The sequence below is a fragment of the Procambarus clarkii genome, chromosome 6 (assembly GCF_040958095.1).
Source record: "Procambarus clarkii isolate CNS0578487 chromosome 6, FALCON_Pclarkii_2.0, whole genome shotgun sequence".
NCBI lineage: Eukaryota > Metazoa > Arthropoda > Malacostraca > Decapoda > Cambaridae > Procambarus > Procambarus clarkii.
In genome coordinates, this window is record NC_091155.1 from 14,757,555 (window position 1) to 14,780,779 (window position 23,225).

A 23,225-nucleotide genomic window follows, 5' to 3' on the forward strand; every position below is an offset into this window, starting at 1 on the left:
GCGGCCCGGTCCTCGACCAGGCCTCCACCCCCAGGAAGCAGCCCGTGACAGCTGACTAACACCCAGGTACCTATTTTACTGCTAGGTAACAGGGGCATAGGGTGAAAGAAACTCTGCCCATTGTTTCCCGCCGGCGCCTGGGATCAAACCCAGGACCACAGGATCACAAGTCCAGCGTGCTGTCCGCTCGGCCGACCGGCTCCCTACTATATGTAACATAAATATAAATATGTAATATATATAAATATGTAACACAGTTCTCATCATGGTATACGGTACAGTGTTGAAGAATTCACAGTTACGGGGGATCCAATTCCTTCACAGTGTTTCGTGGTCAACCACTGACGGCTAACCACTTATAACTTGCGAAAAGTAATGAGAATGTCCACTTTTTTAACGAATACCTGAGCACGAGGAATTACAAAAAGCACTTTTTATGTGAGTTTCCAAGTTCGTAGATAAGACGAAAGTTAAGAGACAAGCATTTATGCTGCAGGAGTAGAGGGATACGAACACGGGTTTAAGTCCTGCAGGTGCGTGCGTGTGTGGTCACTCACATCTTAAGTAAAGTTTAGCTCTTGGACCCCACCTCTGACCACTGAGGCATTCAAGAACTGTTTCTTTACTCCCCTCTACAGTCAATCCACAATGCAGTTTCACCTATTTCTTCTCGTTCTGTCTCCTCTCATTCGAAATAAATGTCTACTTCTCACTTTATCTATTGTGTTCATTGTATACTTCCTCTGGTTATCTTTTTTTTTAATATTTTAAATTATATTTCCATTGTGTTCAAAGTTGTGTTATTTTTCCTGGGAAGCAATCTTTGGTAAAAGTATTATTTTGTATGTGACTTGATGTGGAGTGTATACAAGTGTATATAAGTACACACAAGTATACACAAGTACAAGTGTATACAAGTGTATACAAGTGTATACACTTGTGAATTATACTTTCATACACACAGGGGGCGGAATACACTTGTGAAGTATACCTTCATACACACAGGGGGCGATGTACACTCGTGAAGTATACCTTCATACACACAGGGGGCGGAATACACTCGTGAAGTATACCTTCATACACACAGGGGGGCGGTATACACTCGTTAAGTATACCTTCATACACACAGGGGGCGGTATACTCTCGTTAAGTATACCTTCATACACACAGGGGGGCGGAATACACTCATTAAGTATACCTTCATATACACACTGGGCGGAATACACTCATTAAGTATACCTTCATACACACGGGGGCGGTATACACTAGACCATAACAGACCACAAGGTCTATATCAGGTCAGAAGACACACCTTCCTTCACCCTTATGAATATTTCCTGAAGAACATGAGAATGAACAAGTAATTACTAAGCTCCAGGTACCTCATACCAGCAGGTCTGAAAGGTCTATAACGACTAGACGCTTGACAACATAGTTTGTTAGATCATTGCCCAAATGTTCTCGAAGTTTACACATGGTGTGCTACCAGCCAAAAGATTATTCTCTCTCTTATGTTTTTTAATATATTGGTAGTTAATTGTAGTGACGCTAGCTCTGCTTGTGTGGAGCTCCATCTTGCAATGTTACTTGGGATCTTTGCAAAGTAACTCTAGGGAAACTCAGACCCACATTTCATTATAACTCTAGGGGAATTCAGACCCACATTTTAATATAACTCTAGGGGAATTCAAACCCACATTTAATTATAACTCTAGGGGAATTCAGACCCACATTTCATTATAACTCTAGGGGAATTCAGAACCACATTTCACTATAACTCTAGGGGAATTCAGACCCACATTTCATTATAACTCTAGGGGAATTCAGACCCACATTTCATTATAACTCTAGGGGAATTCAGACAAACATTTCATTATAACTCTAGGGGAATTCAGACCAACATTTCATTATAACTCTAGGGAATTCAGACCCACATTTCATTATAACTCTACGGGAATTCAGACCCCACATTTCATTATAACTCTAGGGGAATTCAGACCCACATTTCATTATAACTCTAGGGGAATTCAGACCCACATTTCATTATAACTCTAGGGGAATTCAGACCCCACATTTCATTATAACTCTAGAGGAATTCAGACCCACATTTCATTATAACTCTAGGGGAATTCAGACCCACATTTCATTATAACTCTAGGGGAATTCAGACCCACATTTCATTATAACTCTAGGGGAATTCAGACCCACATTTCATTATAACTTTAGGGGAATTCGGACCCACATTTCATTATAACTCTAGGGGAATTCAGACCCTCTTAAGGTTTCCCAGTGTCGAGAAAATGGTCAATTTAAAGTGGTCTCTCCTAACCTCCCAGAGGACCTAAAACAGAAAACGTGACAGTACGACAGTTTTTGGCCTTAGGAATACGATTTAAAGGCGACGTTCTTTGTAAGAGATTGAACGTTAGCCCAACCTGTTTCTGGCAACCACTGTGTCGCACTGTTGGTGGAGGTTTTGTGCTCATGTATATAGAAAGGTATCAGACCCAAATGCAGGTATATGAAATGAAAAGCCGTTTGAATTATAGCATAGTAAGAAATCTGTTTAGTGTTTGCAGGTTATAGTTGTGTGTGTGTAAACTAAAGACTTTGAAAATGTAATAAGTTATTACGAAACGCGTTGAAATGTGGCGTCAGACTAGAAATAAAAATGAATTTTGGAGAACTGATTTTTCAATTACCATCGACAGTGAAAAGAAACATAAGAAATATTGAGAAAATTCGTGTTAGAATTATTAATCTTACTTTTTCAGTCATATTTAATAATATATGTGTAAAGGTATCAGACTTAAACAAATAAAATTTTATACTAATGCTTTCAGGCTTTAGAGACTGTGATTTCTCTCCTATCAGACCGAAATATTTGGAGCCATATTAAACAGCTGAAATTTGGACTCCTCGGTCTTGTTCAGCATGACCCTTGTTACATACTCATTTGTCTGTAATCCATGTGTCATCTTGATGGGTTATATTATATATGTGTGAGGTGATATCTATTTGAAAGATATTCTAAATGCTTTATTCCGTGCAGGGAGCAAGTTATTGATTATTGCTGTTAGAAGGCTCTTGCTGTCGATCATACAGGAATGGTTAACATGACTTTGAGACACAGAAAGTCTGTGTTTCCAGTGCATGAACAGGTAGTTCTGATTGTGTAGAGTCCAGCCAGCTAATTAACCTGACACGGAGAGTCTGAGTGCAAGTAAATTTTTGAGTGAAACGTTCAGACTGTTAGAGTGTGTCCGCTTGACGAATGAACTGAGACTTTGGTTTAAACGTAATGTTCATGACACCTTTGCTTATTGACGGAGGAGGCACCTGTATAGTGTGGCACTGCGCCAACCTCGTCTCCTTGGCGTGGAGCCTTCTTCTGATAATTACTAACTTCGTGTGGCAGCTTTCAGAAGAGCAAGTTTCATCTTTCTCGGTGACTGGTTTTCATGATTCTTCAATGGATGGAATTTGCAATGAATTTGTGTATGAACACATTTTGGTACATCAGCATTTGTGCAGGTGTCCTAGACTATATGAAGGGGAGTACAGTGTGTGTCAAAAGGCTAGCTACGTGATGCTAAAAGTCCCCATCACACAGGATGGTTAGTCATACTGGGCCATGTGATCAGTAGTCTACACTGACAGACTCTAAGTCCATTATGAGGATATCTTCAAGAACACGAGAGGTAATAAAGTAATTACAAAGCTCCAGGTACCTCATGCCAACTGGTCTGAAAGGTCTAATAACTGGGCATTCGGTGATGTAGTGCGGGAGATCATGCCGCAGTTCCTGCTCACACATTTTGCACCTGGAGTGTTCAGGATTGGGAGATCCGTCACCTGTACCCACCTGCCACAGGTAACGGTAGCCACCTGCCACAGGTAACGGTAGCCACCTGCCACAGGTAACGGTAGCCACCTGCCACAGGTAACGCTAGCCACCTGCCACAGGTAACGGTAGCCACCTGCCACAGGTAACGCTAGCCACCTGCCACAGGTAACGGTATAGCCACCTGCCACAGGTAACGGTAGCCACCTGCCACAGGTAACGGTAGCCACCTGCCACAGGCAACGGTAGCCACCTGCCACAGGTAACGGTAGCCACCTGCCACAGGTAACGCTAGCCACCTGCCACAGGTAACGGTAGCCACCTGCCACAGGTAACGGTAGCCACCTGCCACAGGTAACGGTATAGCCACCTGCCACAGGTAACGGTAGCCACCTGCCACAGGCAACGGTAGCCACCTGCCACAGGTAACGGTAGCCACCTGCCACAGGTAACGGTAGCCACCTGCCACAGGCAACGGTAGCCACCTGCCACAGGTAACGGTAGCCACCTGCCACAGGTAACGGTAGCCACCTGCCACAGGTAACGCTAGCCACCTGCCACAGGTAACGGTAGCCACCTGCCACAGGTAACGGTAACCCAACCTGATCCTGGCAACCACTGTGTCGCACAGTCTGGTCCACGTTTTGTGCTGCCCATAAACATAGGTTTCAGATCTGAACAAATCATAACTTTTTATACTGGTGCTTTCAGGTCGTTGGGAGTCAGTAATTTCTCTCCTATCAGACCAGAGTGTTTGGAACAATACAGTTTTGACAGCAGAGATGGGGATACCTAGATCTAATTCAACTTTATCTTTGTCACACGCTAATTTGGCTGCAATGTCTGTGTCATTATGATGGGTTATATTTGTGTGTGATGGTATCCATACAAAGGAGATTCGAAACCCTTTACTCTGTGCATCAATTAGGTCATTTATAATTGGGAGTATGAGCTTCTTGCAGTCGATCTTCCAGGAGAAGTTTTCGATTGCTTGAAGAGCAGACTTTGAATCACAGAATATTATTCCTCCTCCAATGTTTTTTAATGTACTGGTAGCTAGTTGTGGTAGTGCTAGTTCTGCTTGTGTGGAGCTCCATCTTGCAATGATACTAGAAATCTTTGCAAAGAACTCTAGGGAAATTCAAACCCACATTTCATTATAACTCTAGGGCAATTCAGACCCACATTTCATTGTAACTCTAGGGGAATTAAAACCTACATTTCATTATAACTCTAGGGGAATACAGACCCACATTTCATTATGTGTTAATATAATTTTTATACAAAATTTAGTAATTAATTACTGTGGTTGGATAATTACCTGTCTTATTTATCAAATAAGTGATTTATTTTGATACATAATTTTATCAGTATAGCTGTATAGGACTGAAATTTTATCTATAGTATATCAGCAAATTAAATGAAGCCTTTAACTCACAATGTATACAATCAATTCTTCACTCTCTAATCCTGCCCTCGGCTCATCCTCAGACACTCCTTTTATTAACCTTTTTGTATAACAACTCATAAATAGCGGTATCAGGAGCCGTTTGGGGAATAATTGTTGTTCTATGTTGAAGGTCTGTCACTCAAGGGAGCCGGTCGGCCGAGCGGACAGCACGCTGGACTTGTGATCCTGTGGTCCCGGGTTCGATCCCTGGCGCCGGCGAGAAACAATGGGCAGAGTTTTTTTCATCCTATGCCCCCTGTTACCTAGCAGTAAAATAGGTACCTGGGTGTTAGTCAGCTGTCACGGGCTGCTTCCTGGGGTTGGAGGCTTGGTCGAGGACCGGGCCGCGGCGACACTAAAAAGCCCCGAAATCATCTCAAGATAACCTCAAGATAACCTTTGTGGGGCTCAGGGACCTGGGGCACTGAGGGGTTGAAGGGCTTAGGAACAATTAGGGATTGAAGGGCAGATCAGGGGAAAGGGAAGGGAAGTATTAGGAGAAAGCACCAAGTGTTATCCCTATATAACACAGTGAAGAGACCAGGATAAGGATCTGTAGATACGAGTCCTTAGGGGCTTGAAGAGCGGACTTAGGGGCTAAGGGTTTCATTGGTGTTCAGGGTCAAGGGCCAGCAAACCTATGGAGAAGGGAAGGGAACTATGAAGGGGAAAGCGCCAAGCCACTACGACTATATATCAAACCTATTGAGAGTGAATCAGTCGTACGAGGTCATTAGAGGAGAGATGTGACTAAAGATGGCCAAGCTTCATCACCTGAATTAAACAAAAGCCTGGAGTGGACATTTACTCGCTAAACACAAGGAAGGAAAACTGGAAGATTTTAATCCAGACCATTTCTTTAAAAGGTCACATGTACAGCAAACATTAGGAGGAAAATGCAGAATAGAACCAGTGAAGAGCAGAGGTGCCATAGGCACAATCAGAGAACACTGTATGAACATCAGAGGTCCAGTGAAGAGCAGGGGTGCCATAGGCACAATCAGAAAACACTGTATGAACATCAGAGGTCCAGTGAAGAGCAGAGGTGCCATAGGCACAATCAGAGAACACTGTATAAACATCAGAGGTCCAGTGAAGAGCAGAGGTGCCATAGGCACAATCAGAGAATACTGTATGAACATCAGAGGTCCAGTGAAGAGCAGAGGTGCCATAGGCACAATCAGAGAATACTGTATGAACATCAGAGGTCCAGTGAAGAGCAGGGGTGCCATAGGCACAATCAGAGAACACTGTATAAACATCAGAGGTCCAGTGAAGAGCAGGGGTGCTATAGGCACAATCAGAGAACACTGTATAAACATCAGAGGTCCAGTGAAGAGCAGAGGTGCCATGGGCACAATCAGAGAACACTGTTTGAACATCAGAGGTCCAGTGAAGAGCAGAGGTGCCATAGGCACAATCAGCGAATACTGTATGAACATCAGAGGTCCAGTGAAGAGCAAGGGTGCCATAGGCACAATCAGAGAACACTGTATAAACATCAGAGGTCCAGTGAAGAGCAGTGGTGCCATGGGCACAATCAGAGAACACTGTATAAACATCAGAGGTTCAGTGAAGAGCAGGGGTGCCAGAGGCACAATCAGAGAACACTGTATGAACATCAGAGGTCCGCGTTTGTTCAACACCCTCCCAGCGAGCATCAGAAATATTATAGGAACAACCGTGAACATCTTCAAGAGGAAACTAAATTGTTTCCTCCAAGGAGTGCCGGACCAACCGGGCTGTGGTGGGTATGTGGGCCTGCGGGCCGCTCCAAGCAACAGCCTGGTGGACCAAACTCTCACAAGTCAAGCCTGGCCTCGGGCCGGGCTTGGGCAGTAGAACTCCCAGAACCCCATCAACCAGGTATCAACCAGGCAATGGTCATCGGCTTCAAGCTTAACAAGCCACAATGTAGGACAGAAAATAAGGCATTTTCTGTTTCCTTACCCCATAGCATAATAAACCCATGGAACTGCCTACCTGCCAAAGTGGTAAATGACTAGTCATTAGAACAGTTCAAAATCCAGCGAAAAAAATTCTGAGGACAAATGCAAGGACCTTTGACAAGCCGCCAGCTTCCTGTTTCCTTCGTGGCCGCTACATAGATGTCAACCTTCAGCCAAATTTACGTAAATTCATGTAAATTCGGGACATATCTCGTTACCCAGATTCAAAACCATTGAAACTGAATCACAAACACTTCAATATTTACATATACACATTCAACCATTCCAATCTGGAGTTTCCAAAACTACAAGGCGATAAGTCGGGTTCAATTCTATGGCCATAGTCCAAAGATTTGTCTAGATACATCAAACTATTGTGATGCCATTGTGCATAGAAATATTTACTTTATATTATATAGTCTGGCAATAAAAAGTAATATAGTTTTCAATAGAAATATCACAATATACTGAGTACTTAAAATAATATGGTAACTCTAAGAAAAGTATTGTAAAAATATATGAAGATATGTAGATACAGATGTATCTATATATATATATCTGTGTAGGTAAAGTATCATATGTTGTGGGTTCGGTACCAAGTGAGTGAATAGGATGGTCGCTGGCCACAGCCACAGGATGGTCGCTGGCCACAGCTACAGGATGGTCGCTGGCCACAGCCACAGGATGGTCGCTGGCCACAGCCACAGGATGGTCGCTGGCCACAGCTACAGGATGGTCGCTGGCCACAGCCACAGGATGGTCGCTGGCCACAGCTACAGGATGGTCGCTGGCCACAGCCACAGGATGGTCGCTGGCCACAGCCACAGGATGGTCGCTGGCCACAGCTACAGGATGGTCGCTGGCCACAGCTACAGGATGGTCGCTGGCCACAGCCACAGGATGGTCGCTGGCCACAGCCACAGGATGGTCGCTGGCCACAGCCACAGGATGGTCGCTGGCCACAGCTACAGAATGGTCACTGGCCACAGCCACAGGATGGTCGCTGGCCACTGCTACAGAATGGTCACTGGCCACAGCCATAGGATGGTCGCTGGCCACTGCTACAGAATGGTCGCTGGCCACAGCCACAGGATGGTCGCTGGCCACAGCCACAGGATGGTCGCTGGCCACAGCCACAGGATGGTCGCTGGCCACAGCCACAGGATGGTCGCTGGCCACAGCCACAGGATGGTCGCTGGCCACAGCTACAGGATGGTCGCTGGCCACAGCCACAGGATGGTCGCTGGCCACAGCTACAGAATGGTCACTGGCCACAGCCACAGGATGGTCGCTGGCCACTGCTACAGAATGGTCGCTGGCCACAGCCACAGGATGGTCGCTGGCCACAGCTACAGAATGGTCGCTGGCCACAGCCACAGGATGGTCGCTGGCCACAGCTACAGAATGGTCGCTGGCCACAGCCACAGGATGGTCGCTGGCCACAGCTACAGAATGGTCACTGGCCACAGCCACAGGATGGTCGCTGGCCACAGCTACAGAATGGTCACTGGCTACAGCCACAGGATGGTCACTGGCCACAGCTACAGAATGGTCACTGGCCACAGCCACAGGATGGTCGCGGGCCACAGCCACAGGATGGTCGCTGGCCACAGCCACAGGATGGTCGCTGGCCACAGCCACAGGATGGTCGCTGGCCACAGCCACAGAATGGTCGCTGGCCACAGCTACAGAATGGTCGCTGGCCACAGCCACAGGATGGTCGCTGGCCACAGCTACAGAATGGTCGCTGGCCACAGCCACAGGATGGTCGCTGGCCACAGCCACAGGATGGTCGCTGGCCACAGCCACAGGATGGTCGCTGGCCACAGCTACAGAATGGTCGCTGGCCACAGCTACAGAATGGTCGCTGGCCACAGCTACAGAATGGTCGCTGGCCACAGCCACAGGATGGTCGCTGGCCACAGCCATAGGATGGTCGTTGGCCACAGCCACAGAATGGTCGCTGGCCACAGCTACAGAATGGTCGCTGGCCACAGCTACAGAATGGTCGCTGGCCACAGCCACAGGATGGTCGCTGGCCACAGCCATAGGATGGTCGTTGGCCACAGCCACAGAATGGTCGCTGGCCACAGCCACAGAATCGTCGCTGGCCACAGCTACAGAATGGTCGCTGGCCACAGCTACAGAATGGTCGCTGGCCACAGCTACAGAATGGTCGCTGGCCACAGCCACAGGATGGTCGCTGGCCACAGCCATAGGATGGTCGTTGGCCACAGCCACAGAATGGTCGCTGGCCACAGCTACAGGATGGTCGCTGGTCACAGCTACAGAATGGTCGCTGGCCACAGCCACAGGATGGTCGCTGGCCACAGCTACAGAATGGTCGCTGGCCACAGCCACAGGATGGTCGCTGGCCACAGCCACAGGATGGTCGTTGGCCACAGCTACAGAATGGTCGCTGGCCACAGCCACAGGATGGTCGTTGGCCACAGCTACAGAATGGTCGCTGGCCACAGCCACAGGATGGTCGCTGGCCACAGCTACAGAATGGTCGCTGGCCACAGCTACAGAATGGTCGCTGGCCACAGCTACAGAATGGTCGCTGGCCACAGCCACAGAATTGTCGCTGGCCACAGCCACAGGATGGTCGTTGGCCACAGCCACAGAATGGTCGCTGGCCACAGCTACAGAATGGTCGCTGGCCACAGCCACAGGATGGTCGCTGGCCACAGCTACAGAATGGTCGCCGGCCACAGCTACAGAATGGTCGCTGGCCACAGCTACAGAATGGTCGCTGGTCACAGCTACAGAATGGTCGCTGGCCACAGCTACAGAATGGTCGCTGGTCACAGCTACAGAATGGTCGCTGGCCACAGCTGCAGAATGGTCGCTGGCCACAGCTACAGAATGGTCGCTGGCCACAGCTACAGAATGGTCGCTGGCCACAGCTACAGAATGGTCGCTGGCCACAGCTACAGAATGGTCGCTGGCCACAGCTACAGAATGGTCGCTGGCCACAGCCACAGGATGGTCGCTGGCCACAGCTACAGGATGGTCGCTGGCCACAGCCACAGGATGGTCGCTGGCCACAGCTACAGAATGGTCGCTGGCCACAGCTAAAGAATGGTCGCTGGCCACAGCCACAGGATGGTCGCTGGCCACAGCTACAGGATGGTCGCTGGCCACAGCCACAGGATGGTCGCTGGCCACAGCTACAGGATGATCGCTTGACACAGCCACAGGATGGTCGCTGGCCACAGCTACAGAATGGTCGCTGGCCACAGCTACAGGATGGTCGCTGGCCACAGCCACAGAATGGTCACTGGCCACAGCCACAGGATGGTCGCTGGCCACAGCTACAGGATGGTCGCTGGCCACAGCCACAGAATGGTCACTGGCCACAGCTACAGAATGGTCGCTGGCCACAGCCACAGAATGGTCGCTGGCCACAGCCATAGGATGGTCGCTGGCCACAGCCACATGATGGTCGCTGGCCACAGCCACAGGATGGTCGCTGGCCACAGCCATAGGATGGACACTGGCCACAGCCACAGGATGGTCGCTGGCCACAGCCACATGCTGGACACTGGCCACAGCCATAGGATGGTCGCTGGCCACAGCCATAGGATGGTCGCTTACCACAGCCACATGATGGACACTGGCCACAGCCACAGGATGGTCGCTGGCCACAGCCATAGGATGGACACTGGCCACAGCCACAGGATGGTCGCTGGCCACAGCCACATGATGGACACTGGCCACAGCCACAGGATGGTCGCTGGCCACAGCCATAGGATGGACACTGGCCACAGCCACAGGATGGTCGCTGGCCACAGCCATTGGATGGACACTGGCCACAGCCACAGGATGGTCGCTGGCCACAGCCACATGATGGACACTGGCCACAGCCATAGGATGGTCGCTGGCCACAGCCATAGGATGGTCGCTGGCCACAGCCATAGGATGGTCGCTGGCCACAGCCATAGGATGGTCGCTGGCCACAGCCACATGATGGACACTGGCCACAGCCACATGATGGACACTGGCCACAGCCATAGGATGGTCGTTGGCCACAGCCATAGGATGATCGCTGGCCACAGCCACAGAATGGTCGCTGGCCACAGCCACAGGATGGACACTGGCCACAGCCACAGGATGGTCGCTGGCCACAGCCATTGGATGGACACTGGCCACAGCCATAGGATGGTCGCTGGCCACAGCCATAGGATGGTCGCTGGCCACAGCCACATGATGGTCGCTGGCCACAGCCACAGGATGGACACTGACCACAGGTACAGGATGGTCGCTGGCCACAGCCACAGGATGGCCGCTGGCCACAGCCACAGGATGGACACTGGCCACAGCCACAGGATGGCCGCTGGCCACAACCACAGGATGGTCGCTGGCCACAGCCACAGGATGGACACTGACCACAGCTACAGGATGGCCGCTGGCCACAGCTACAGGATGGACACTGACCACAGCTACAGGATGGCCGCTGGCCACAGCCACAGGATGGACACTGACCACAGCTACAGGATGGCCGCTGGCCACAGCCACAGGATGGACACTGACCACAGGTACAGGATGGCCGCTGGCCACAGCCACAGGATGGACACTGACCACAGCTACAGGATGGACACTGACCACAGCTACAGGATGGCCGCTGGCCACAGCCACAGGATGGACACTGACCACAGCCACAGGATGGACACTGACCACAGCTACAGGATGGCTGCTGGCCACAGCCACAGGATGGACACTGACCACAGCTACAGGATGGCCGCTGGCCACAGCCACAGGATGGACACTGACCACAGCCACAGGATGGACACTGACCACAGCCACAGGATGGACACTGACCACAGCTACAGGATGGCCGCTGACCACAGCTACAGGATGGACGCTGACCACAGAGACCTGTCCCCCATCATGCTAAACCCTCCACAGGTGTGGACTAAGGTCAGAGGTGACACGTTAAGGGAGATAGACCCAAGACCAGCCCTCGTCCTCCTAATTTTCCCTATGACAATTTTGATAGCCAAAGGGGTGAAAATAATCAATGGAGCCCACAGAGAGGCACCCAGCCCTCCTCTGCTCTCTTCCTGCACCTCTCTCTTTATTGTAATTTCACTCTCCTCCCATCTTTATTACATTGTTTCCTTCCAATGGACGGAAGATTTCGCCTTTTTCCATCATTCTGGAATTTTGTTTAGTATCTTTGAGTCTTTCTATGATGATTCTGATTTTCTGTGGCTTTTTTGGTTTTCTTTGAGTTTTTTCTGTTTCTCTTCTTCGTTTTGATCTCAACTCCATCTTCTGTTGCCAATCAGGTTTGTTTTAGTTCCTCGCTTCGTGTGTGTGTGTGCTCTGTTTTATCCAGTATTCATCTTCTTGGTGTTCAAACATCATGGTCGACATGATGATTTTGCTTCTTGAAAATGATGAATTAGTGAATTTGTGGAAGCTTTGATGGTGTTATTGAGGTCGAGAGCGTTCACAGTCTGTCTGTGTAACCGTTGTCAACATGTCTGTGTCTTCCTCTGCACTCACAGACACAGACTACGTTGGCTGACAGCGTGACACCGTCAGTTAATCTGTCAGGCAGCGTCTGTCAGCCAGTCACTCGTTCAACTACTTCCGCCTGTCAGCTAACGTCTGAATTCCTTCGTTAGTTATAAAACCTTCCGTCAATTGCAACCCGTCTTTTAAAAGTCTCTGTCTCCTTGTCTGTCAATACTTACTAAAGTTATCTATTGCTACTCTGTCTAATGTTTGCCTTATCATGCACAAATTATCTTGAATTATTTTTTAATTATCTTGCCCTTCTGGAATGCGTTTCAATTCAACCATGTTTTTGATATGATCAATCATATAATTGTTTATGCTTCTGCTAATGGATTTGTTTAGAAGCTGTGGCTTTTCGTCTATGTTCTTTGTCTCTTTGTATGTTCTCTTTTGTCTTATTCCTTGTTCATTGTCTCTCTTTCTCCTGTTTCGTCTCCTCTCTTGTCCAAGGGCGCTTTAAGGCAGCCTGATTTCCCCTCTCTTGTCTGACCTACTTTTCTCTTGCGTATGTGGTTTCTTGGTACTTCTTTCTCAGTTTTCCCTCTCTCTTTACCGGGCTCTCTCCCCTCTCTCTCCCTCCTCTCACAAGACCACCTTCCCCTTCTCACTGGAAGAGCGCTCTTATGCTTATCTGTTTCATCGGTTCGTTTATTTGTCAGTCTATGCGATCGCATCTCTCTCTCTCTCCCTACTTCTCTCTCTCTCTCTCTCTCTCTCTCTCTCTCTCTCTCTCTCCCTACTTCTCTCTCTCTCTCTCTCTCTCTCTCTCTCTCTCTCTCTCTCTCTCTCTCCCTACTTCTCTCTCTCTCTCTCTCTCTCTCTCTCTCTCTCTCTCTCTCTCTCTCTCTCTCTCTCTCTCTCTCTCTCTCTCTCTCTCTCTCTCTCTCTCTCTCTCTCGCAAGTCGTGTTTCTCTTCTTTCTTTCACTTTCTTATCACTTTCCACAGGTCCAATTATCATCTTTGTCTTTCTCCTTCATTCATGTGTTCACTTCCCTCGTCCTATATCTCTCCACGCGCAGCCATTCTTCTCTCTCTCTCTCTCTCTCTCCCTACTTCTCTCTCTCTCTCTCTCTCTCTCTCTCAAGCTCTGGGATGCCGTAAAGAGAAAACGGAAAGGCCAGCAGAGCTCCAGTTGTGCTTCTGGACCCGTGCGACTAGGACTTGTATATCCTTTGCGGAGCCGCTTGCGCCCTCTGCTCCGTCAACCATCTGTCAACCCCCTCCCTCCAGCGCTCAGCACCCCCTCCCCCTTCCCCCTTTATACCCCCCCTTTGTCAACAGGGGTTACGTGGTGTGTGTACTAGTGTGTGACCCGGATTTCGGTGGTGCTGGGGGAGAGTTAGTGCGACGTGGACGGCTCTGTCAGTGGATTCTTCCAGCCAGATTACAGGTAAAGAGGATTGTGGTTGTGGGGTTGTGTTGTGGGGTTGTGGTGGGGGTGTGGTGGGGGGGGGGAGGGGGTTTGGATGCTGCTGCAAGCCCGCTGCTGCAGAAGCGACTAGCCCCAACATCTTTAAAGTGTGGACGTCCGAGCTAGCTCTCTCTCTCTCTCTCTGTCTCTCTCTCTGTCTCTGTCTCTCTCTGTCTGTCTGTCTGTCTGTCTGTCTCTCTCTCTCTCTCTCTCTCTCTCTCTCTCTCTCTCATCTCATATACACTAAATCATCTCCCAATATCTAAAAATTTTATCACGACTGATTTCTGTGTTTGGGATCACAACTCTTGCAGACTATCTCACACCCGGTTCACAACCGTGATGTTTCTTGTCTCACAACTTTCTCACAATCATGAATTATTTTGCTCACTAATACCCTAAGATTTTCCTGCCACCATGTTGCTTTACAATCCTTTGTTATGTGCTCACAATCCTACTCATCTGCTCACAACCTTTCTCAACTGCTCACAACAGTTCACAACTCCTCACAATCCTTCACAATTGCTGTAAACTCTTCACAACCGCACGTAACACTTCCCTTATTGCTTACAACTCTTTTGCAACTGCTCATAACCCTTCCCAAGGGCTCACAATAATGTTCAGCTGGTTACACAACTCTAGTACTCATAAATTATCACAACTACTCATTATTTGCAGTTGCTCTCATTCCCTTGAACTTATCTACAACCTTTTACAACTACTCACAATTATTCACAAACTACTCGTAACCTTTCACAACTACACACAACCATTCCCTCAGAACTCACAACCCTTTACAATAGCACACATGCATTCTCTATCAACTCACAACCCTTCACAACTTTGCACAACTATTCCCACACTACTAACAATCCTTCACAGGTGCACAATACAATTTCCAAACTACAACCATTCACAACTATTCGTAATTTAGATTACATTAAGTTTTTTTAATGCCTAATTATTTCTTTCATCTTCTGCTTCACAATCCATCACAACCTGCAGCCTCACATTCTCTCACAATCACTCACAACCTATAAAATAGTTCCTCCTCTCTCCTCAGAATTATTTTCACAACTCATCACAACCTCTAGTCTCACAATCACTCACAAAGTCTCACACAAAACACAACGGAAATATTTGTAATTTCACAACCTGCGTTTCATAATACTTAAATCCTCAACGGCTTGTAAAACAACACAGGTTGTATTTACATGGGAATACAACCTCCAGCTTGTTATTCACAACCTCAGAGGAATAAGATCTTCAAGATTCACAACTAACAACTCCTCTACTAACAAACTGGAATTGGAATCCAAATCACAACTCCTAGTTGTTTTACAACATCTCTAATGGCTGGATGAATCAGTGTGATTCACAGAATCACTGGATGAATCAGTATGATTCACAGAATCACTGATTGAACCAATTTGATTCACTGTATCGCTGTCTGAATCAGTTTCATTCAGAGCTTCACTGAGTGATCCAGAATGATTGACAATATCAATGCTTTAGTTACGCTGATTCACACTGAATGAATCAGTGTGAATCAAAGCATCGTTGGCTATACCAATTTGATTCAGAGATTAACTGAAGTGTGAGATAACTACTGAACGAAGGGCAGTTGAGTAATTAACAATATCGCAGACTGACCATTCAAACTACTGTTACTACCATTACTGCTCCAACAACCATATATATATATATATATATATATATATATATATATATATATATATATATATATATATATATATATATATATATATATATATATATATATATATATATATATATATATATACACGTTATTTTTATCTTTGCTACATTTATTGTACATTCTGCTCTCTATCATTTACTTTTCATTTATGAAAGCGTCGTTTTTTTATGCATTTTAGAGTGCTGAATAATATTTTTGTAGCATCTCTGAAGGTTGTGTTATGTTTTCACTCAGCCGCTGTGTTTTGTGGAGAAACTTTCACTCTAGTGGTGTTGTTTGTGGAGAAACTTTCACTCTAGTGCTGCTGTTTGTGGTGAAACTTTCACTCTAGTGGTGTTGTTTGTGTCGAAACTTTCACTCTAGTGCTTGTTTGTGGAGAAACTTTCACTCTAGTGCTGTTGTTTGGGTCGAAACTTTCACTCTTGTGCTTGTGAGTGGAGAAACTTTCACTCTAGTGCTGTTGTTTGTGGAGAAAGTTTCACTCTAGTGCTGTTGTTTGGGTCGAAACTTTCACTCTAGTGCTGTTGTTTGGGTCGAAACTTTCACTCTAGTGTTGTTGTTTGTGTTGAAACTTTCACTCTAGTGGTGTTGTTTATGTTAAAACTTTCACTCTAGTGCTGCTGTTTGTGGTGAAACTTTCACTCTAGTGCTTGTTTGTGGAGAAACTTTCACTCTAGTGCTTATTTGTGGAGAAACTTTCACTCTAGTGCTGTTGTTTGTGTCGAAACTTTCACTCTTGTGCTTGTGAGTGGAGAAACTTTCACTCTAGTGCTTGTGTGTGGAGAAACGTTCACTCAAGTGCTTGTTTGTGGAAAAACCTTCACTCTAGTGCTGTTGTTTGTGTTGAAACTTTCACTCTAGTGCTATTGTTTGTGCTGAAACTTTCACTCTAGTGCTTGTGAGTGGAGAAACTCTCACTCTAGTGCTTGTGACTGGAGAAATTTTCACTCTAGTGCTTGTTGTTTGTGTCGAAACGTTCACTCTAGTGAACGTTTCACTCTAGAATCTAGAGTGAATCTAGAATTTCACTCTAGAATCTAGAACGTTCACTCTAGAATCTAACATTGAGAACATTTAGACAATGACTGACTAGCACTGACTAAATCACCTCAACATTAGCTCTGTTTTTCACAAACTAAAAATGTGTTTCAATGTTGCACAACATTGAAACCTTTGATTAGAGATTATTGCAATGTTGAGCTGTTTCCTAGCCTCGGATCTTGATATCTTGAGGGTTATCTGATATCTTGTGTGTTAATATGTGTTGATATCTGATGTGTTGATATCTTGAGGTTATCTTCCGCACTCCTGAAAGTTGGTATCTTTTGCTGTTAGGATTTCCATCAAGATCCCATAGTTTAGGTATAATATATTTTTTTCAATATATTCGGAAACTTGAATATATATTAAAGTTTCCGAGAGTATAATATAATTGCTGATGACCCGTTTTCTATGGACGATTAATATCCCGGATGTAAATAATATTCCCCTAGTTTGTGTTATTTTACGATGTAAATAAAGCTGATTTACATCGTAAATTTTCTCCTTCCGTGCTTAACAATCTCTTATTGAGTAGTTCGCGTCTTAATCAGCATATAACAAGGTTATTCTCTTGTTCTCTGTCCAGTATATGTGTATTTGGAGGGTAATTCACATATCACATGGCCTCATATACACAGATAAATCCCAATAATGTGATTTATCAATGCACAAATCCACAGGAGCCGTGATGACGGATCGAATCTATGCGCTGGGGTGTTCCTAGACACCCGTGGGTTCGATCCCTTATAACAGCTCCTGTTGGATTTGTTCATTGAGCTCATATATATATTTTTTTTGAGTCTTGTGAGGTGTTGCTGGCAGAAGGTCACCATTAGAGGACATAACCAGGTGCTAACACAACAGAATTTTATCTTTGAGAATGTAAGGAGAGACCTTACGAAACGCATTACTAGGCCTCTGACCCAAATTCAAAGTGAAAAATGAACTTTGGAGACTTAATTTTTAATCTTCCTGCATCAGTGAAGAATAACATTAGGAATATCGAGATGATTCGTGCCAGATTCATAACTCTAAAACATTCTGTCCCTTTGGCCGAAATCAGCATAGATAACAGTCCTCAATCTCTACCAAACAGCAGTTGACCTCTTTCAAAAGATATCAACCAGCTTTCAATTTATTCAATATACTCTGGCCCTTCAATTGTCTCTTAATATTGTCTTTAATTACCGTTACGCAATCCATTTGTGGGTCATATTAATGCACCAATATGTGAATGATTTTTTGGGGTTTACAGCTAATGAGAAAATTCACATCCCAGCTGTCTGACTCTGTAGGCTAGGTCATGGATAGTCATGGCTAGTCATGGATAGTCACAGATAGTGGTGCCTTGATGAGATAGTGACCATCTCACTCAACACTCTTCACTATATGATTACAAAGTCTTCTGAGAGCTATAACAATATAAAGGGAGATAATGTGTGTGTTTAAAGATGATAAAATATCTAATTAATAACCTTGCAAAAGGCCAAGATTATTTACGAGCAATATTGGGCTATTGACTTATTTACCTGAGGCCACATTTTAACAACTTGAATCAGTTCTAAGATGTTAAGTGCAGGTGTAAATGAGCAGTTAGGCAGTACAGTGAAGTCACTAGAAGTGAAAGGTTGACCTCAAGCTTCATAGTCATCATGTATTCCTGAGAAATCAACTTAGCAAAGTTGTGAAAGTCTTGCCAAAGAACGCAACTTACCCAAGTCTCACTAGTAAGTTAGGAGCTGCCTCTAAGTTCACTAATATCATCCTGAGCTTAGACTCGTCTCCATAAAACGTCAATCAACGTATTCGTCAATTTAACGTTTTGTGTATTAAAAGTTATTTTTATCGTATAATAATACATTTTTATATTAAAAATATCATAAAAATGTATAGTTTAGTCGTAGGGTAGGTTTGGTTAGGTGTTAAGATTTACATTTGACGTACGAAGCAGTGTTCGAACATCATGTCAGTCATGTCTGAACGGGTTTTCCAGCCCGTCCTCCACACAAAGATCCCAAAGACCATTCCATCCACCCGCCAAACCCCCCCCAGCTGTTTATGCATGAAAAACAGTTTACACACGACTCACAACTGCTGACGTCCGAACACTTCCGGAACAAGTGCTTCACTGACGACTGGTGTTCGAACCACAACGCTGTAAATGCTTCACCCACGTACTACAAATACAAATAATCGCCAACAGAACCTAAACACCTAACCTAACCTAACCTAACCTAACCTAACCTAACCTAACCTAACCTAAACACCTAACCTAACCTAATCTAACCTATGCCTATATATGCACAATATGCTAATATATTATAATATTAACTTATATTTGAGAAAATTCTTGTTTTGGGTGAACAGCATTTTAAAATTGATGAATGCGTCTGTGGGGTCGACCGCTGGATGGAATGGACTTGGGTCGAGGATAGGTTCGAATGTCATCAGTATTGATGACGCCGGCCTGAGTAACGTCTATCTAGGGGAAACAATCTATCTATATATAGATAACTATATCTATATATAGATAACTATATCTATGGAAATGAAGGAAATTATTAATTTAAAATCACCGGGAAAAATCGTTGGAATTCTCCAAGAAAAATTAGGATTTATTCGAAGAAATTTTATGAAGTGCAGTTAATCGCCTGGTACCAGATTCACGAAGCAGTTACGCAAGCAGGGTCAGATTCACGAAGCAGTTACGCAAGCAGGGTCAGATTCACGAAGCAGTTACGCAAGCAGGGTCAGATTCACGAAGCAGTTACGCAAGCACGGGTCAGATTCACGAAGCAGTTACACAAGCACGGGTCAGATTCACGAAGCAGTTACGCAAGCACTTACGAACGTGTACAAATTCCTCAATCATTGTCGGCTTTGGTTACATTTATTAAACAGTTTACAAGCATGAAAACTTGCCAATCAACTGTTGTTATTGTTATAAACAGCCTCCTGGTGCTTCGGAGCTCATTAACTGTTTAATAATTGTAAACAAAGCCGCCAAAGATTGAGAAAAGATGTACAGGTTCGTAAGTGCTTGCGTAACTGCGTCGTGAATCTGACCCGTGCTTGCGTAACTTCTTCGTGAATCTGACCCGTGCTTGCGTAACTGCTTCGTGAATCTGACCCGTGCTTGCGTAACTGCTTCATGAATCTGACCCGTGCTTGCGTAACTGCTTCGTGAATCTGACCCGTGCTTGCGTAACTGCTTCGTGAATCTGACCCGTGCTTGCGTAACTGCTTCGTGAATCTAACCCGTGCTTGCGTAACTGTTTCCTGAATCTGACCCGTGCTTGCGTAACTGCTTCGTGAATCTGACCCGTGCTTGCGTAACTGCTTCATGAATCTGACCCGTGCTTGCGTAACTGCTTCGTGAATCTGACCCGTGCTGAATTAACGGGTTTGTGAACCGGTTGGGCTATGTGAGCCGGTTATCAAGAACAGATTATCAAGGCAAAAGGAGGAGAGAGACCTTCGACAAGCCGCTGGCTTCCTGTCCTCGTCGAGGCCACTATAGTGTTAGTGGTCCTTCAGGTAAACCGGTAATCCTTCACGTAAATAAAACTGGGATGTTTGTGAGCAGTTTTGATTGATAGAACATCGTATTTTGTCCGTTTGGGAGATTTTAACGCCAAAATGTGGTTAATTAATTGAGACGACCTGTTGCTACCTACCACTATTACCACCATTACTTCTTCAACCACTACTACCACCTACCTACCACTACTTCCTGGGGGGATGTGTAACAAAAAGGAGGCCTGGTCGAGGACCGGGCCTCGGGGACGCTACGCCCCGAAATCGTCTCAAGATAACCTCTCAAGATTAAATATAGCCGAAGTTTCAGGCACAATGGGCCTTCATGTGATTTGTTATTTGAGTATGTGAGTTTAATAAGAAATTACCAAAGTCACCTCTCTCTTCATCTTTCTAGAGAATGTAAATTAACACAATGAACTGTAAATTGTTAATCTCTCGTCATAATAGAGGTTTCCATATTAAACAACATGTATATAGAGGGAAGGTTGAAAGCTCTATTAAGGTTTAAAATAGTATTTTCTTAAAATAGTTCAGGACAAATATTTTAATGGTATTGTCCAATTTCTCGTAATTGTTAATTTACGATAAAGAGAAGAAAGCTAACCACTATTATGAGTAATTAATTATGGAATCCTATTTTCTAACTGAACTCAATTAAACAATTTAATTACTTTTTTTAAGGAAGCATAGAACTATGTATCATGAATACCATGTATGCTATACTTTTATCTTACTGATTATTTCCATACATCATTTAGACCAATCCTTAATGCCTTATTTGTATTATGTTTACATACATAATGTGTATATTATTTATGATAAGTTCTCATATAACATCTCTCACTGATTTGGCTATCAATTTATTTGTGAGTTATACATCTTATATATACATCATACATATATTCACATACATTATACACATACACTCACGCATCACACACACACACACACACACACACACACACACACACACACACACACACACACACACACACACACACACACACACACCCACACACCCACTCACACACACAATGGCTGACTGAGTGAATGGTCCAACAAATGGCTGTTGAAGTTCAACCCGAGTAAATGCAAAGTAATGAAACTAGGCAGTGGAAACAGGAGGCCAGGCACAGGATACAGAATAGGAGATGAAGTACTTAATGAAACAGACAGAGAGAAAGATCTAGGAGTTGATATCACACCAAACCTGTCTCCTGAAGCCCACATAAAGAGAATAACGTCTGCGGCATATGCGAGGCTGGCTAACATCAGAACGGCGTTCAGGAACCTGTGTAAGGAATCATTCAGAATCTTGTACACCACATATGTAAGACCAATCCTGGAGTATGCGGCCCCAGCATGGAGCCCGTACCTTGTCAAGCACAAGACGAAGCTGGAAAAAGTCCAAAGGTATGCTACTAGACTAGTCCCAGAACTAAGAGGCATGAGTTATGAGGAAAGGCTGCGGGAAATGCACCTCACGACACTGGAAGACAGAAGAGTAAGGGGGGACATGATCACAACCTACAAAATCCTCAGGGGAATCGACCGGGTAAACAAGGACGAACTTTTCAACACTGGTGGGACGCGAACAAGGGGACACAGGTGGAAGCTGAGTACCCAAATGAGCCACAGAGACGTTAGAAAGAACTTTTTCAGTGTCAGAGTAGTTAGCAAATGGAATGCATTAGGAAGTGATGTGGTGGAGGCTGACTCCATTCACAGTTTCAAATGTAGATATGATAGAGCCCAATAGGCTCAGGAATCTGTACACCAGTTGATTGACGGTTGAGAGGCGGGACCAAAGAGCCAGAGCTCAACCCCCGCAAGCACAATTAGGTAAGTACAATTAGGTAAGTACACACACACACCCACCCACACCCACACACCCACTCACACACACACACACACACCCACACCCACACCCACACACACACACACAAACACACACATACACACACACACACACTCACAACACACACACACACACACACACCCACCCACACACACACACACACACACACACACACACACACACACACACACACACACACACACACACACACACACACACACACACACCCACACACCACACACCCACACACACACAAACACACACACATACACACACACACACCACACACACACACACACACACACACACACACACATCGCAAGCAAGGCAAAGACTCAGCCTAAATTGTTGCATAGCCACATTAGGAGAAAAACAACAGTAAAGGAACAGGTTATGAGATTAAGGATAGGGGCGGAAGGATTCACTACAAATGACAAGGAAGTGTGTGAGGAATTGAATAAGAAATTCCAGGAGGTCTTCACCTTAGAACAAGGAGAAATTCCAGAGGTAAGTGAGGGAATAGCTAACCAGGAACCACTGGAAGAGTTTGAGATTACCAGTGGGGAAGTAAGGAAGTGTTTACTAGAGTTGGACGTGACGAAGGCTATAGGCCCAGATGGAATCTCCCCTTGGGTTCTAAAGGAAGGATCAAGAGAACTGAGCCTACCACTCTCCATAGTGTATAACAAATCACTGGCAACAGGGGAACTGCCAGATATTTGGAAAGCAGCTAACGTAGTCCCGATATACAAGAAAGGGGATAGACAGGAGGCACTGAACTACAGGCCAGTGTCCCTAACCTGCATACCATGCAAGCTGATGGAGAAGATTGTGCGAAAAAAACTAGTGGAGCATCTGGAGCGAAGGAACTTTGTAACACAG

At 45.6% G+C, this 23,225-nt stretch overlaps 2 protein-coding genes across 2 annotated transcripts in view; one reads left to right on the forward strand and one right to left on the reverse strand.

The window, feature by feature from the left end:
* The window catches only part of LOC123752575 (ice nucleation protein-like), a 69,730-nt gene that overhangs the window by 2,729 nt on the left and 43,776 nt on the right, over positions 1–23,225 (reverse strand). Inside the window, exon 2 of the mRNA XM_069310071.1 lies at positions 7,840–11,664. Coding sequence (XP_069166172.1) covers positions 7,840–11,664 — 3,825 coding nt within the window. The remainder of the gene's footprint in view (positions 1–7,839; positions 11,665–23,225) is intronic.
* The window catches only part of LOC123752963 (uncharacterized), a 496,752-nt gene continuing 487,456 nt past the window's right edge, over positions 13,930–23,225 (forward strand). Inside the window, exon 1 of the mRNA XM_069305868.1 lies at positions 13,930–14,163. The gene's annotated coding sequence lies outside the window, so the exon portion shown is untranslated. The remainder of the gene's footprint in view (positions 14,164–23,225) is intronic.